This window comes from Lolium perenne, chromosome 3 (genome assembly GCF_019359855.2).
Source record: "Lolium perenne isolate Kyuss_39 chromosome 3, Kyuss_2.0, whole genome shotgun sequence".
In the NCBI taxonomy this organism is placed as follows: domain Eukaryota; kingdom Viridiplantae; phylum Streptophyta; class Magnoliopsida; order Poales; family Poaceae; genus Lolium; species Lolium perenne.
Genome location: NC_067246.2, coordinates 141,015,688 through 141,031,011, shown reverse-complemented (window position 1 = coordinate 141,031,011; position 15,324 = coordinate 141,015,688). Strand labels below are relative to the sequence as shown.

At 44.4% G+C, this 15,324-nt stretch overlaps 1 protein-coding gene across 1 annotated transcript; it reads left to right on the top strand.

The window, feature by feature from the left end:
- The first annotated feature begins 564 nt into the window (after window positions 1-564).
- LOC127342615 (ATP-citrate synthase beta chain protein 1) lies at window positions 565-6,848 on the top strand. The gene is made up of 17 exons (XM_051368599.2): window positions 565-717; window positions 2,580-2,691; window positions 2,778-2,880; window positions 3,008-3,073; window positions 3,160-3,283; window positions 3,581-3,715; window positions 4,072-4,132; window positions 4,218-4,294; window positions 4,513-4,668; window positions 4,770-4,898; window positions 5,003-5,135; window positions 5,236-5,363; window positions 5,490-5,595; window positions 5,681-5,757; window positions 5,854-5,924; window positions 6,064-6,348; window positions 6,499-6,848. The coding sequence occupies exons 2-17, from the start codon at window positions 2,592-2,594 to the stop codon at window positions 6,572-6,574; spliced, it is 1,827 nt and encodes a 608-aa protein (XP_051224559.1). The 5' UTR covers window positions 565-717; window positions 2,580-2,591; the 3' UTR covers window positions 6,575-6,848.
- The last annotated feature ends 8,476 nt before the right edge of the window (window positions 6,849-15,324 follow it).

Here is a 15,324-nt window from a genome sequence, read left to right as displayed (position 1 = left end):
GAGGGTGAGGGTGTGCCGACGAGGAGGACACTGCGGAGGTCGTGGACCTTCGAGTGAAGGCTAAGGGCTGACTAACGTAGGCGACGGTTAATGAGGGCGGGGAAGTGCGGCGGCGAGGTGTTGGCCGTAGGTGGCGATGGTCGGCAGCTAGGCTAGCGTCGGTGGTGGGGGATACTGGATGTGCGTGGCGGTGGGGTGGCATTCTTCTTCCTCCTATTCGGCGAGATCGCTATGCTTCCTCTGTTCTTCATCATGTCCATCTCTCCCCATGAACCCTGCCCATGAAAGCAATATAATTGTTGTACAAATATTTCCATTTGGATTGATTTGCGATAGTGCGTGTCAGGAGCACGTTTGAAGTACAAAATAAGATTGTAGCCGATGGTATACGACATGGTAGCCTCCCATCCCAGATCCAGTTGCCATTCTACAGCAGTGAAATAAATGGAGAAAAGGAAACCCGAGTCGTCCCTGCGGCTCATGGACCCGGTTCAAACAGTCATCGCGGCGTCGTGGGTAGCTGATAGCTGGGGGCTGCGGCGTGCGTCGCCTACTTCATACCGGCCCATCCCCTCCTACCTTCCACCACACTATAAATCCTTGTGCTCTGCCTGGCCTCCAGGCTCCGTCCTCCTCCTCCCCGAGACACAAATCAAACCAAATCAAATTCCGTCGCCGACCAATTCCGCCTCCGCTTCGCACCGCCCGCCTCGGAAGGTTCGCCGCTGCAAACCATGCTCCCACATGCACTCCACGCACCTCCCTCTACTCTTTCTCCCGCTGTTCCATACTGCTCCCACCGGCGTTCGGTCCAACAGCTGGTGGGTCGGGTCAGGTAGTTGGGCGCAGCGGATCTGCGGATCTCTCCGCCCTGGCCGCGCGGTGTGCGGGATCCCGCGGCGTACCGTGGGGATCTCCCGCCCCGCGTTCGATTCTCTGGGGGTTTTGGGTTTTTTTTTTCCGGGTTGGAATGCGCTGCCCTGCTTGCCGCGCCTGGCCCGAAATCGACCGAGGAATGCCCCCTCTGGCGCGAGTTTCGCTTCGTTTTTTGCCGGATCGACGCGTTGTAGTGTGGGGAGTCCTGGGAGCTTCGGCCGCGTTTTGTCGGATTTGGGCTCTCGCGCTCGCCTTTTCTGTGGATCTGAGGAGATCTCGTGGTCTGTTTACAACTGTCTAACTATTTAGTAGTTTGGTTGCAGCAATGGGCAAGAGTTTAAACTTACCATCGGGTCTGGAAGTTGGAATGTTCACTTGGTTGGTTGGTTGGGAGTCCACTTGGCTAGCTCAACTCCTAATGGTCTTTTTTTAGTCGTTATATGAATTGTCTCAAGTAATGGCTGGAACAAAACTCTGATCCCAAACTTAGTGTTGCTTTAGATTTGAATCTTTGGATGCAAGCATGATTTAGGCATTGGAAGTAGTTGGGAAATTATGGAATAAAATGTGCTCGTCCATCATGTCATCTGAGATCCGGTGCTCTGCTCAGATTCCAACTCATTCATATTCTATTACTAACTTCTCCATTACTTTTGTTGATTGATTGGGAATTTGAAATTGCGCGGTCTCCATTGTCCTCTTTTAGTAGGATTTCTCGGTGACAGTGCTTCTACAGGCGGCGGTTTTAGAAACACAATCACGCTTGGACTAAGTATTGGATCATGTATTCCTGGTTCAGTTTGGTTGGCTCAGTGAATCAGTTGCTAATTTTGCCCTGTATTCGCTATAGCTTGTCTGTGAGTGATGGTGGGTAGAAAACTATGAGGGTAGCATGCATGTTTACATTTACTATAGATTTAATTGGAGCTAAAAAAAAGTGAGCTTGTATTATTCACCGTATTTGAGATCTGGTGCTCTGCGCAGATGTCAGCTCCTTTATATGGTGTAAATTTTGTGGATCATGCAGTTTAGATTTTCGCGGATGTCGTGTTTTCAACAGACATAGCTTGTATTTTTGTGCAGTTATATTTTCCGTTGCTGCCACGTAGTTGCTCCTGGTTGACGTCACACGATAACTTATTAAAGATACGGGTTGACTATTTAAGGAACTAACTTTGTATCATTATGGTAGCTGCGAACATTATTTACGACTGATAAACACATTAACATGTTGGAGCTGTCATTTTCATCATGTACTTAACTTATGACTTCTCTCATAGTTGATACGAGGCTATGATACATGATTCTTCCCTATGCCCTAAACGTGCACTGATGTATCTTTTTATTTGCTCTAGGTTATGTGTGTAGGCCATTGTTTGAAATCATAAAAAAAAATCTCTTTTAATACTGTTTTAATAAAAAGTACTTCCCAGCTGTTGTTGATGAGATTCTCCGTTCGAAATATTTTTTTCGAGAAAACGCGAAGGACCTTATTGTTTCATTTCACTGAAAAGATTCTCCGAATATTCTGGAGAATGTTTGCCTTTTTGTGAACAGCCATCTTATCATTTTTTTGCTTCATTATGCTAGCATGATTTCATTTATTCTGGCATTTTGATGGCTATTGGGGGCTTATGATTTATGCTATTTCTAAACAGTAACTCTTACTGTGGTACATAAGTTAATACCGGTTAATTTTGCAGAGGAAGTAAATCATGGCGACAGGTCAAATTTTCTCAAAAACCACCCAAGCATTATTCTACAATTACAAGCAACTCCCTATCCAACGGATGCTTGATTTTGACTTCCTCTGTGGTATATATTCTCCCTATCATTGGTTAAAAAGGATTACATAGTGTTTTGTTTTGCTTGTTCCTTATTGACTTTGCACTGCTTGATAGGGAGAGAAACACCTTCTGTTGCTGGAATAATCAATCCTGGTTCTGATGGGTTCCAGAAACTCTTCTTTGGACAAGAAGAAATTGCTATTCCAGTTCATCCTACGTGGGTTCTCTGATCCTTCATTTATATTGTCTGAGAATACAGTTGTTTCTTCGGATGCACAGATTAGTACACTAGCAGATTGCTAGCACAACTTTCATGTAACTTATCTATTCGTGTACCTTTGTAGAATTGAAGCTGCTTGCAACGCACACCCAACTGCTGATGTATTTATCAACTTTGCATCCTTCCGGAGGTTAGTTATTGTTTTGATAATCTGTCTGGGAAATAGTGCATGATCTGGAGCGACTCCAATTTTTCATTGTATTTGCGAATCTGCAGTGCGGCTGCTTCTTCAATGTCAGCTTTGAAGCAGGCAACTATCCGAGTTGTAGCCATTATAGCAGAAGGAGTTCCTGAATCAGACGCAAAGCAGCTAATTAGCTATGCACGTGCTAACAATAAGGTAAGGACTATATCTTACATGAATTACTGCTTCTAAATTTGTGTGTTCTTTGCGGGTTATCATCATAAAGCACCTAGTTAGAAAATGTATACTCCCTCTGCCCCCAAAAGGATTTGGCAGATTTGTCTAAATTTGGATGTAGAAAACCTGCGACATCCTTTTTGGGATGGAGGGAGTATTATACCTTCTAGGAAAATTTGTTTCTGATATGGGTGTTGGCATGTTATATAATGCAGGCTGGCAGTAGCTTGCATATTTATTGTTTATATTTGCGAAATGATTTAGTGATATCTGTAGGTCATCATTGGACCTGCGACAGTTGGAGGAGTTCAGGCTGGTGCTTTCAAGATTGGTGATACTGCTGGAACCATTGACAACATAATTCAATGCAAGCTGTACAGGCCCGGATCTGTTGGTTTTGTGTCTAAATCGGTATGCTTTAATTCTGGTGTTAATAAAATCACTTCTCAAAAAGATACTTCACCATATGTATTTCTGTATAATTCGCATTCATAAGAAAGTTCACAGAATAAAAAAGAAACTGTCTGTTGCACACCCATTGTGTCTGTAAAGACATCTTTGTTGTTCACATACAGAGCTTTAGGAACTTTAGAGCCAGAATACAATGCTTGGGGTTTATCTTTTTTGTTATGGAAATGCTTATAATGTAAATACATGTCTGGATCTCCCGACTTTCGATTTGCTTACTTTCTAGAACTCCACTTATTTGATTTGAATTTGATGACTGATTAGTACATACATAAACTGAACTTCCATTACTTCAATAGGGTGGCATGTCAAATGAGATGTACAACACCATTGCAAGAGTGACAGATGGTATTTATGAAGGTAACTCTTTTGGATAAGTGTAAAGTGTCACATTTACTGATGCACATGAATAATGTGCCAATGCTAAATTTCTTAACATATTCAGGAATTGCAATTGGAGGAGATGTTTTCCCTGGTTCAACTCTTTCAGATCACATTCTGCGTTTTAATAACATACCTCAGGTTCCACACTTAACATTTCTATATAGATACTGTTAACCTTCTTCCTATAGCAATTTAATGTTAACCTTCTTCCTATATGGATCTAGTCTGCAATATACATGTTTAGGACATGAAAGTTGTATGGCGTACAAGTGTCATCCCTCTGTTATTTGTAACCCAAGTGTCAACTCTGGAGCAATTGTGTATAAACTTCACAATGTATTATTTGTTGGCTTTAGGTTAAAATGATGGTTGTTCTTGGGGAGCTTGGAGGAAGCGACGAGTATTCACTCGTTGAAGCCTTGAAACAAGGAAAGGTTCAGAAACCTGTTGTTGCTTGGGTTAGCGGGACATGTGCAACTCTATTCAAATCTGAGGTCCAGTTTGGCCATGCTGTAAGTTCTAAACAAATTGGTGTTCTCTTTTCCTGGAGTTCCGTGAGCTTAACAGTACACTCAGTGCAAAGATCTGGTTTATTAATTTATTGGTATAACAGGGTGCGAAGAGTGGTGGTGAGTTGGAATCAGCACAAGGTAAGAATCAGGCGCTAAGGGATGCTGGCGCAGTTGTCCCTACTTCATTTGAAGCCCTTGAAAGCGCGATTAAGGAGACGTTTGAGAAGCTGGTATGCTGATAATATTTTCGACATCATGGCTGATGTTTTTTCAAGTATCATGTTATAAATATGTGTATTGTGAAATCTAAGCTTGGGTTTCATTTTGTTTGCAGGTTGAGGAAGGAAAAGTTCCTCTCGTCCCTGAGATTACACCTCCCCCCATTCCCGAGGATCTTAAAACTGCAATTAAAAGTGGGAAGGTCCGAGCTCCCACCCACATTATCTCCACTATCTCCGATGATAGAGGTTAGATTGGTGGCAACATGTTATTCTACATAGCTCTATGATTGTTATTTGCACTGCTGTCCCTCCCCAAAAATAATAAATGTGCATGTGTGTGATGCAGGTGAGGAACCTTGCTATGCTGGTGTACCCATGTCTACAATTATTGAACGGGGTTATGGAGTTGGCGATGTTATTTCCCTTTTGTGGTTCAAACGCAGCCTTCCTCGTTATTGCACTCAGTTTATTGAGGTAATCTATGGGTAATATGTAGGATAATCTGCAAAAATTCAAGCTCTAATGTGATGATCTTTTACCTTTTCCCCTTCTATATCTAGGGTTCATTTGATCCTAAAAGGGTTTCTTCATGTCTGACAGATATGCATCATGCTTTGCGCCGATCATGGTCCTTGTGTATCCGGTGCTCACAATTCTATAGTTACTGCTAGGGCTGGAAAAGACCTTGTTTCCAGCTTGGTATCTGGTGAGTGTTTAATTCATACATGCAAACTTGTCCCGTTATGTTACTAAGACTTATGTTACTAAGACTTACAGTTGAAATATCACAGGATTGTTGACAATTGGCCCCCGATTTGGTGGTGCAATTGATGACGCTGCTCGGTACTTCAAAGATGCATATGATAGGGTGAGTAAACTTATTTCATACCCCTCTATTTTTTTCTCTAGCTCTATATTTATGCATTTTTAATTGCTCTAATAAAAATGCATCAATTGCTTCTAGGGTCTTACGCCTTATGAATTTGTTGAGGGCATGAAAAAGAAGGGAATCCGTGTCCCTGGGATTGGTCACAGGTATAATACACACTTGACACCATAATAATCTTGCACCTGAAAATGGATTTGAGACATATTAATATATTGCTCCAATGTACAACAAGTTCTGATGTATTTTGACTATTTTCTCAAATTTTCACTTGCATCTCCTTATTAGGATCAAGAGCAGAGATAACAGGGACAAGAGAGTGCAGCTTTTACAGAAATATGCGCACACACATTTCCCTTCAGTCAAGTATATGGAATACGCTGTTCAGGTGGAGACCTACACCCTGTCAAAGGCCAACAATTTGGTTATGAATGTCGATGGTGCAATTGGGTCACTTTTCTTGGATCTTCTTTCTGGGAGTGGAATGTTCAGCAAGCAAGAGATCGACGAGATTGTAGAGATTGGGTATCTTAATGGACTCTTTGTGCTTGCACGTTCAATTGGCCTAATTGGGTTAGTCTTGTTCTTCAATAGAGATATTTCATTAGTATTTTCTCATGCTTTTGTGACCAACATATTTTCAGTTCTTATAACTACATTATTGTTATTCTAATTACGTAGTTAGTTCTAATAATATTTCCAATCTGCTACTTGGATTTACAGGCACACCTTTGACCAGAAGAGGCTCAAGCAACCTCTGTACCGTCACCCGTGGGAGGATGTCCTATACACCAAGTGAGGCTGACTTATTCTTTCAGCATGGCATCGTATTGGTTGTCCACCTGTGTGTACACTACATAAAATTGAGCATAATTGCATAGAATTCAAAGTTCTGAAAATGTTGATGGAACTAGGAGAGATGGAGAGAGAGAGAGAAGACTGTTACAAATGAGCACTGGTTGTGTGTTTTATGTAAGCTCCAAATGTAAGTGTTTTAGATTCTTCAACAGATACTGGAAAAGAATACTTAATAATTCTTTCATGTTATGGCAATTAAGTTAACTTTGAATTTAGTTCGACATCTTGGGGAGTGCTGTAATGGTTTTGAGGCTCCCCAACACAAAATTCTGAATTCTGTAATGCCATTTTTCTGAAATTAAATGTTAATGCCTTGTTGGTAGGAGCTAAAGTTTTTTTAGAAACTTACTGGACAAACATGGCTACTGTAAAGGGGCATCCATTTCAATTGTTTCGGTCTATTCATTGGTGTTAAATATGAACTTTCAGTGGGTCATGTCTTTTCTTTTGATGCATGTTACCGCTACTTCCATACCAGGGAGGCAAAGTGGCAGGTGCGATTTGGTTCTTAATGTTTTTGATAAAATAAGCTAAAAATGGGATTAAAGCAGGATCCCACTTACACCTCCATATATTATGTGTAGTCGATAGATGCATCATAATATCTTGGTTAGTAGATTATGTTTATTTTGCGCAAATATTTAAACGGTCAATGCAATAAAATCTGCGGCAGCATACCTTTCATAGGAAATTTTGGTTCCTTCTCCTCAAGCTAAAATAAAATAAATAAAATTGAAATCCATCATGACAATGTTTCTTTCCAAATTGATATGAAGACCTCGAATTATCTTTCAAAATGTAAAAAAAGGTAGATGTAATAATTGCAACTCAATTATTGAGTAGAATAAATTGGTCAAATATTTTGTATTACCATCAAGTCTTGTATCTATATGCTGGTTAAATTACACAAATTCTCCACAGCGGTTCATTTTTTTAAAGAACATGCATATGCTTGTCTTCTATACTAAGGCAGAAAGACATTAGTTTTTACAAGACCCGAGAGTTTCACACAACTTCACTCCACTGCACCACAGACTAGGTCTCTCCTAACAATCGTTTCGCCTTGATCCTAGGGCCACCATCAGACGGATGCTGCAAACCTCTCCTTTCCAATCCATCCTCATCGGTTCATGTAAAAGAATGCTATATATGGTGATACATACGTTTTGTTACATGGCTTAGTTAAATGAATGCTATATATGGTGACACACGCTACACCATGTAAACGAATAGTCAGTGGCGAAGAACGAAAATAATATGAGGTAGGGTGATGAATTTTTTGAAAATGATGCAAAGACCAAAAATAGTCATGAGATATTAATGTTATGTATGATCCTACACAATCCCTTAGAACAATAAAAATATAAACACATTTGATTATAAGTACTCGAACCTACCAACATACCAAATTGTCATCCCAATGTTTTTTTAAATCCTATCGATCAAGATTTCTGAATATCCCTCGATCAATGGGTAACTCGGTCTTGATGATCTTTATCATCGGGAAATACATTTTAGTTATTATCATCACCACCGGTAAAAGCAAATCTAATTCAATGTGTTGATAATGTCACCAGACAAAACATGACGTGCCTTTCAAATATCAAGAAATCTTTAAAGCCGCCAATTCTCCTTGCATGAATGACAAATAGCTCAATGTTATCTTCTATATAGTAATCTTTTTCACATTCAACCTAAAAAATGAGTCTATATTTATAGCTAGTTTCTTTTTCGGTACACAGTTTCACTAAAACAAGCATAACTTTTTCATACGAAGCAAATTATTCAGAAAAAAATACATGTATCTAAATGCAAAAATCAAGATAGGACGGCTCGGCTGCCTAGCCTTACCCAAAGGGGAGCTTAGCCCCTGCGAATAGTTTACACTAAACCACATTAAACGTATCTAGGAACACACTAAACCATATATAGGCAATAGTCTTCGTTACATGGATATATATGGTGATGCACACTCAAACATATGCGTCTAGTTAGACACGTATCTAGATAAAGTTAAGTCGATTAATTTGGAACGGAGGAAATATTACCCGTAGACTAGCTCTTGCAAATGCATGTGTTAACAACTAGTGTTACTTAATTGTTTCCGTGGTTCGTGCCACGGATGCTGATGTGGTGCATCAAAACGCATGGGATGGAATATACAATTCTGCCTTCCAATAACTCGTGTAAACAACAGAGATCATGTTCTGCTCTAACTTCCTTGGAGAAAATAGAACATCTCGCTGGAACTCCCAAGAAGAACCAAGGGACACCACCAAACGGCACACGAATTCACACACTGTTGATTCAGATTATGAATAAGGACAGAGATATTTGTTCATCACTAGGACAAGAACAACATCAGTAGAACTTGTAGTCATCATAATTGTGAAAGAACATTTTCCAGCGGCGATTTGGCTCCCGGGAGCAAATGCTCCCGGTTTTTTCGAAAAATTAAAACAAATCGAAAACTTGTCAAAAAATTCCGGAAAAAATCATGCATGTACCTGACCATGGTACGCACCACCGTGTAAAATTTAGTTGCAAAATTTCATTGTATGCGTCCTGGACAAAAATGACAAATTTCTGACATGAAATGAGATCCAAAAATATGAATCTCAGATCTGGAAATTTGTCATTTTTGCCCAGGACGCATACGATGACATTCCGCAGCGACATTTCACAAGGTGGTGCGTGCCATGGTCAGGTACGTGCATGATTTTTTTCGGAATTTTTTGAAAAGTTTTGAAAAACAAAATTTGCTCCCCAAAAATCCGGGAGCAAATGCTCCCGGGAGCCAAGACGAATTTCCGCATTTTCCACACCAATCCTTGTGGGCTGTCGAAACCTGCATGCAATTAACATGATATTAAAATTTCTAGTTGCCCTCATATTGTGATGGATGAATTCACCGTAACATATGCTGCTCAAAAACCTAAACGGGCTTCATTAGAATTAATGTACAAGGTGCTAACATGAGAGTAGATCACTTCGTGGAGTGTGTGGATCCTAACATGCAGAAGCATTCCACGAGGAATACCACCCTGCAGAGCAGCAGTGGGTTGAATATTGACGAGATATGTGGCAGTGGAAATAACCTCAGCCCAAAAGTGAGGCGGAAGAGAAGCGGAAATCATCAACGCACGAGTCATCTCAGGAAGGTGACGATGCTTGTGCTCAGCCACACCATTCTGAGCATGAGCACCAGGATAAGAAAACTGAGCAAGAGTACCCTCCGCAGCAAGAGAAGCACGCAGTGAATGAGAGATATACTCGCCAGTAGAATCTGCACGAAACACACAAATAGGAGTGGAGAACTGGGTATGAACCATGGCAGCAAATTTCTTATAGATAGACAAGACCTCACTACGAGAAGACATGAAATATATCCAAGTGTGACGAGAAAAATCATCTATAAAGAGAACATAGTAGCGACGACCTCCTTTCGACGGGAAGGGAGCTGGACCCCAAACATCAGAGTGAACAAGATCAAAAGGACGCTCGGACACACACTCACTGTGAGGATGTAGCTGAATCTGCTTACCAAGGCGACAACCCTGACAATTCAAAGAAGCGTTTCCGGAGACAGACCCCAGAACACCACGATGAACTAAAGACGAGAGTCGAGAACCACATTCCAAGACGATGATGCCACTGCTGAAAAGAGCTAGTAGCGACGGCTACAGATGCCGAGGAACTGGCGACGGTGTCATCAGAAGGAAGACGAAGCCAGTGAAGCTCCCAGAGGCCATCATGGCGGCGGGGCCAGCACCAAGCATAGTGCCGGTGCAACGATCCTGAACAGAACAGGAATCAAAGTCGAGAGTGATGCTACAACGAGAGTCGACGATCTGACTACCAAAAAAAAGTTGCATGTTAAGTTGAGGAACATGCGCAACAGAAGGAACATGGAACATGAAACGAGGAAGTACTAAGAGTGCCTCGACTAATGACTGGGTGAGGGGTACCATCTGCAGTAAGAACACAAACAGGAGGGTCGACAGGTCGAACAGAATGCAACAAGGAAGAATCAAGAGTCATATGAAAAGAAGCTCCAGTATCAAGAAACCATGGGGATGTACCTGGAGAAGGAGGAGGTGGTCGCTCAATGCCAGAAAACTCAGTCGCAGAACCAGCAGCTGCTGGTGAAGAATCCCAAGCATAAAGCAAGGCATTGAAGCTGCGCTATCTCATGCGCAGAAAGAGGCACGACTGGAGAGGTCGAGGTACAATCAGGTGCCGACGAGGAGCTGTCACCCACACACACAGAGGCCGCCAAAGGTGGCGACAGAGAGCAACACGCCGATGAAGACGGAGTCGACGAAAAACGGTCACAACCGCCTGAAGAAGCTGCAAGAGTCGATGTCGAGCGGCGAGCCGACATAGTCGGGGTCGGCGAAGCGCGGCCATAACCACGTGAAGAGGCCGCGAAAATTGATGTAGAGCGGCATGCCGACGTAGACAAAGTCGGCGAGGGCGGTCATAACCGCGCGAAGAGGCCGCAAAGGTCGACGAAGAGCGGCGCACCAACATGCACGGAGTTGGCGGACAAGCACCAAGGACCAAAAGAAGGCCCGAGTACAAGACGGAGGCAGCGGAAGAAGTCATCGGTGGACAAGAGCAAGAAACACCCGACGATAGGGACATTTTTTTTTGAAATAAGCAGCAGATCTGGATCTAACCCGCTCCGGTCAACGCACGAAACGAGCGGGCTCGATGGCCTCACGCGTCAGGCGACGGGAGCGGAGGCCAGGGAGGTGGCCTGGAGACAGGAGCGGGAGGCAGGCAGGCGGCCGGGTGACCGTGTGGGAGGCGGCCCACGACGGGAGTGGGCGGTCGCCGACAAAGGCCGGGTGCGGGAGTGCCTCGAGGAAGTGCGCGACCAGGTCGTCCGGCGCCGTGGCGGCGCTGCGGATGGAGTTCTTGATGACTGATTCTGGCCGGCGACCACCAAGGGACGAAAAATTGGATCGGAATCAAGCACGAGTTGCGCGTGCGGGAGAGAGACAAAACCTAGGCTCTGATACCATATTAGGAATAAGCAACTTGTATTATCTGGAGGCCAAATGCCAAAATATATAGTACAAGTACATTTGCAAATATGCAGGAAGCCCCCTAATATATGGGGAAACTACAATATACAAATATATACATCTAACAGTCAGTAGTACACACATTTCATATTGGAGCTTCTTCATGCTTAGTGATGACTGGTGAAGGTGACTATATGTTTGGGTCTAGAGTAGAAGCTAGGGTAAGATATAGGCCGGAGCCTTCAGTTCCAGATCCCTGCAGGCACCAGTTTAGATAGGCCATAAAAGAACTTTCTGCTGTTGCAATCAGTAAGCAAGTGCTCAGCAATGCATTGTTAGAAAACCTGAACTGAACACTCTGAAAGTTTGCAAGAGTCTACCTGTCTTACGAACCAGCGAGACCTATTGCGAGGAAAAAAAGAGCAGTTTAAATTTATTTATCAGATAAAGGGATGATGCTCAACAATCAAAAGCACAAATGAATGAGCTGCAGTTATCTAAGGTAACATCAAACCGGCTGCATGTCAATGTTCAGTTGTGCACTGGCAACTGAATGCACCAAGACAATATGATACTGAGATTCATAAGCTTCATCTTATTCAGAATGGAACCGAAGGTTCTGCTGCACAAACATGGTTGTCTAGAAGCATTTCTCAAAGAGGAGCCGCTGGGGCCAGAGAACATGTGGCGACTCTCCCTGATGAGGAAGAACTGCATTGCTCAGTTTGCAAAATGCTGCATTTGGTAGCGATTTTGACACTGTATGGTGCAAATACTAGTGTTAGACTGATGCTGATGATGCATATGTCATACCTCAAAATGCAGCACGTCGGTTGCTCTGAATTATAATTTCAAAATGCAGACCATAAAGAAATTGGGCATGTGGAGGCTGCCTGGTCATCCATCTGAAACGGTTCTCGTACGACCAGTTGACAAGAAACAAGCTCCAGACATTTGTAGATATATCCCTGCTGCTGCTAATGAGTTGGACCTGTCACCATATATCACTACCAAGAGTCTTACAAAATCCATCACTGATCCTGACAAGAATGGAGTAGAACAGACACAAGAAGATAGCAGGATCTCTGTTGGCACACACGACCTGTTTTGAATGGAACCAAGCACCGTAACACCGGGAGCGAAGAGACAGGCGGCATTTCCTCGAACAGACAGGCGGCATCCAGAGCGCGCCGACCAAATGCCAGCGGCGTTCCGAGTTTGCAGCGGCGAAGCAGAGAGGCCTCGCCCTGCGCTTTCACCCCGGCCCCTTCCTCGTCGCCCTACGTCTCCGCTACCGCGAGTTTCCCGATGGTGGCCGGCGAGAGCGGGAGCGCTCGCCCCAGCGGGTGCAGTGAGGGTGAGGCTCGCGCGCAGAAGGCCTGGGCAGAAAGAGACTATAACCGGTGGCCGGCGAGGCCGATCAGAGAGGAACGGACTATCGAGAGAGAGAGAGAGAGAAACAGAGTCCATTCCGTTTCGCATATAAACGACGGCATCCCGCCTCTTGGACGTAACAACCTCAACGGTTTTCTCCTTCTAGAAGAACCGGAGTCCTCGCCGACCTCCTTCGCTTCCTAGCTCCTCTCGTGCGCACCGCCATCGCCATGGCCTCCTCGTCCTCCTTCTCGCAGGCCGACTACGTGCGTGGCGGCCGTCCGCGCAGGCCGACCACGTCCCGCACCCGCAGGCTCCCCGTCGTCGCCGCCCCCGTGCCCGATGCCCGGTACGCGTCGACCTCGGTTCAGTGCCGGAACAGCTTCACGACGAAGCGCGCGGCTCCGACGACTCCTTCGCCTGCCGTCAACTGCTCCTTTCCCGCCGCGCTTGCCTTGACGTCCTCGTCCTGGGCGGCGGCTCCGACCAGGCCGACGCCCCAAGCGCGGGCGCGGCCGAGGGCGTTTTCCTCATCGACGGGGACTTCGGCTACGTTTTCCTCATCGATTTCCGCCACCGGTGGGGCGGTTTCGAGGGAGATCTTCGCCCCCCTGTCTACCACTCCCGTTCCGCCCTCGATGACAGTTCTTCCAGGAGCTACTCCCCCGCTCGGCTCGATGGCTAGCTCGGCGCCCACCTCCTCCTCCTCCTCCTCCTCCGTGCATGCGCAGACCAATGCTTACGCCACGGACCAAGCAGAAGCAGGGCCTGCTTCATGTATGCCTCCTTCTTCCAATCTTTGCTCGGATCTTTTGTAAATTGTGCATCTTCTTCTTGGTTTCTTGGAACGATGCATGGGCAGCTTTCTTGGTCGATGGGTATAATGCAGCAATTAATTAACGCGAGTTGTGAATTAGGTTGCCGTAGCGATTGACATGGTGCGTGCGTGCTGGTATTATTCCACAACTGATGATGCAGTGATGCCTAGTACTAGGTGGCTCTATATTTCGCAGCTTCATGTCTTCTGTTAAGTCCATTTGTCGGTGCTACGGTACATTTGTTTGCTCAGTAATCCGCATCTTCCCTTTTCCCCAATCCGTCCAATTTGTTGCTGATTTCTTTGCTGCGTGGTCAAGCATCAAAGCCGTCAGTTCATTTTCAGATTTATATTGAAATATGGGGTTTAACTCAACGGTAGCATGTTGAACAGCTCCCGATGGTGGCATGTGGGAACTAATTGGACCGATAGCAGTAACCTGATCACTAGTTCATTACACGAAAATGAAACTAATTTTTCTTGTTGGGCGTGTGAAGTATTGCTAAATTCAAGTGTTGATGTCCCTCGGCCGTTAGCAATGTGAAATTCAATTATGCATTTTTACTCGTTGCAAACAAAGCTATGCAATCAAAGCAAAGCTATGCAATCAAAGCAGAGGATAAGACATTTCTAAGGATTTATCTGCATCATTCATTGTTTATCTTGCGGATCCTGTTTTACTACTTGTACATTGAACCCGGTCAAAAAAACTTGTACATTGAACTGCCTCTTTCTAGTACTTGCATAGTCTTGTATCCCATCTTGCCGATCCTGCTTGTGCTTCAGTTTTCCGAGTTTAATAAACTCTGTTAGTCAGAATAAAGGTTGCTTTGTTCATTTAGCTGTACTTAACTGGATACTGCAAGTTTGGAACTGCCAAAACCTTGACAATGTTTTCTTTCTTAAACTGATCTTGCATGCATTCGGTATAACTTTATGGTCCAAATACAATGTTTACTTGTATGCCAAATTGAGTGCTAATGCGCATCCATTGGCAGCTTTTCCGCCTGCGGTGTGGCCGTCAGAATGGTGGCCAAACCCCGGAGACATGTTTGCCATGCCCTTCACGGAGGAAAACGAAGAGCTCCAGGACGGCGGCATTCAGGAAGATGACGACGCAGAGCGGCTCGAGTTAATGAGGTATCTTGTAGATTGGGTTTTGAGGACTGACGGTTCTTGAGCACACACAGATACTAGCATATGTTAGGGGGCTTTCTGCATATGTGCACCTGTACATGTACTATATATTGTGGCCTTTGGCCCCCTGGTAATACAACAAGTATATTGCCATAACATGATATCAGAGCAAAATTGATCCTCCTGAATACTTGTTCCCGGCCGGCTTCTCCCTGATCCGATCTCGATTCCCCGGCCGGCTTCTCTTCTCCCCGATCCATCTGCCTCGATTCCCCGCACGAGGTCTTCCTGCCGCTTCGTCCGCCTCGATCCCTGCCTGCCGCGCGTGGC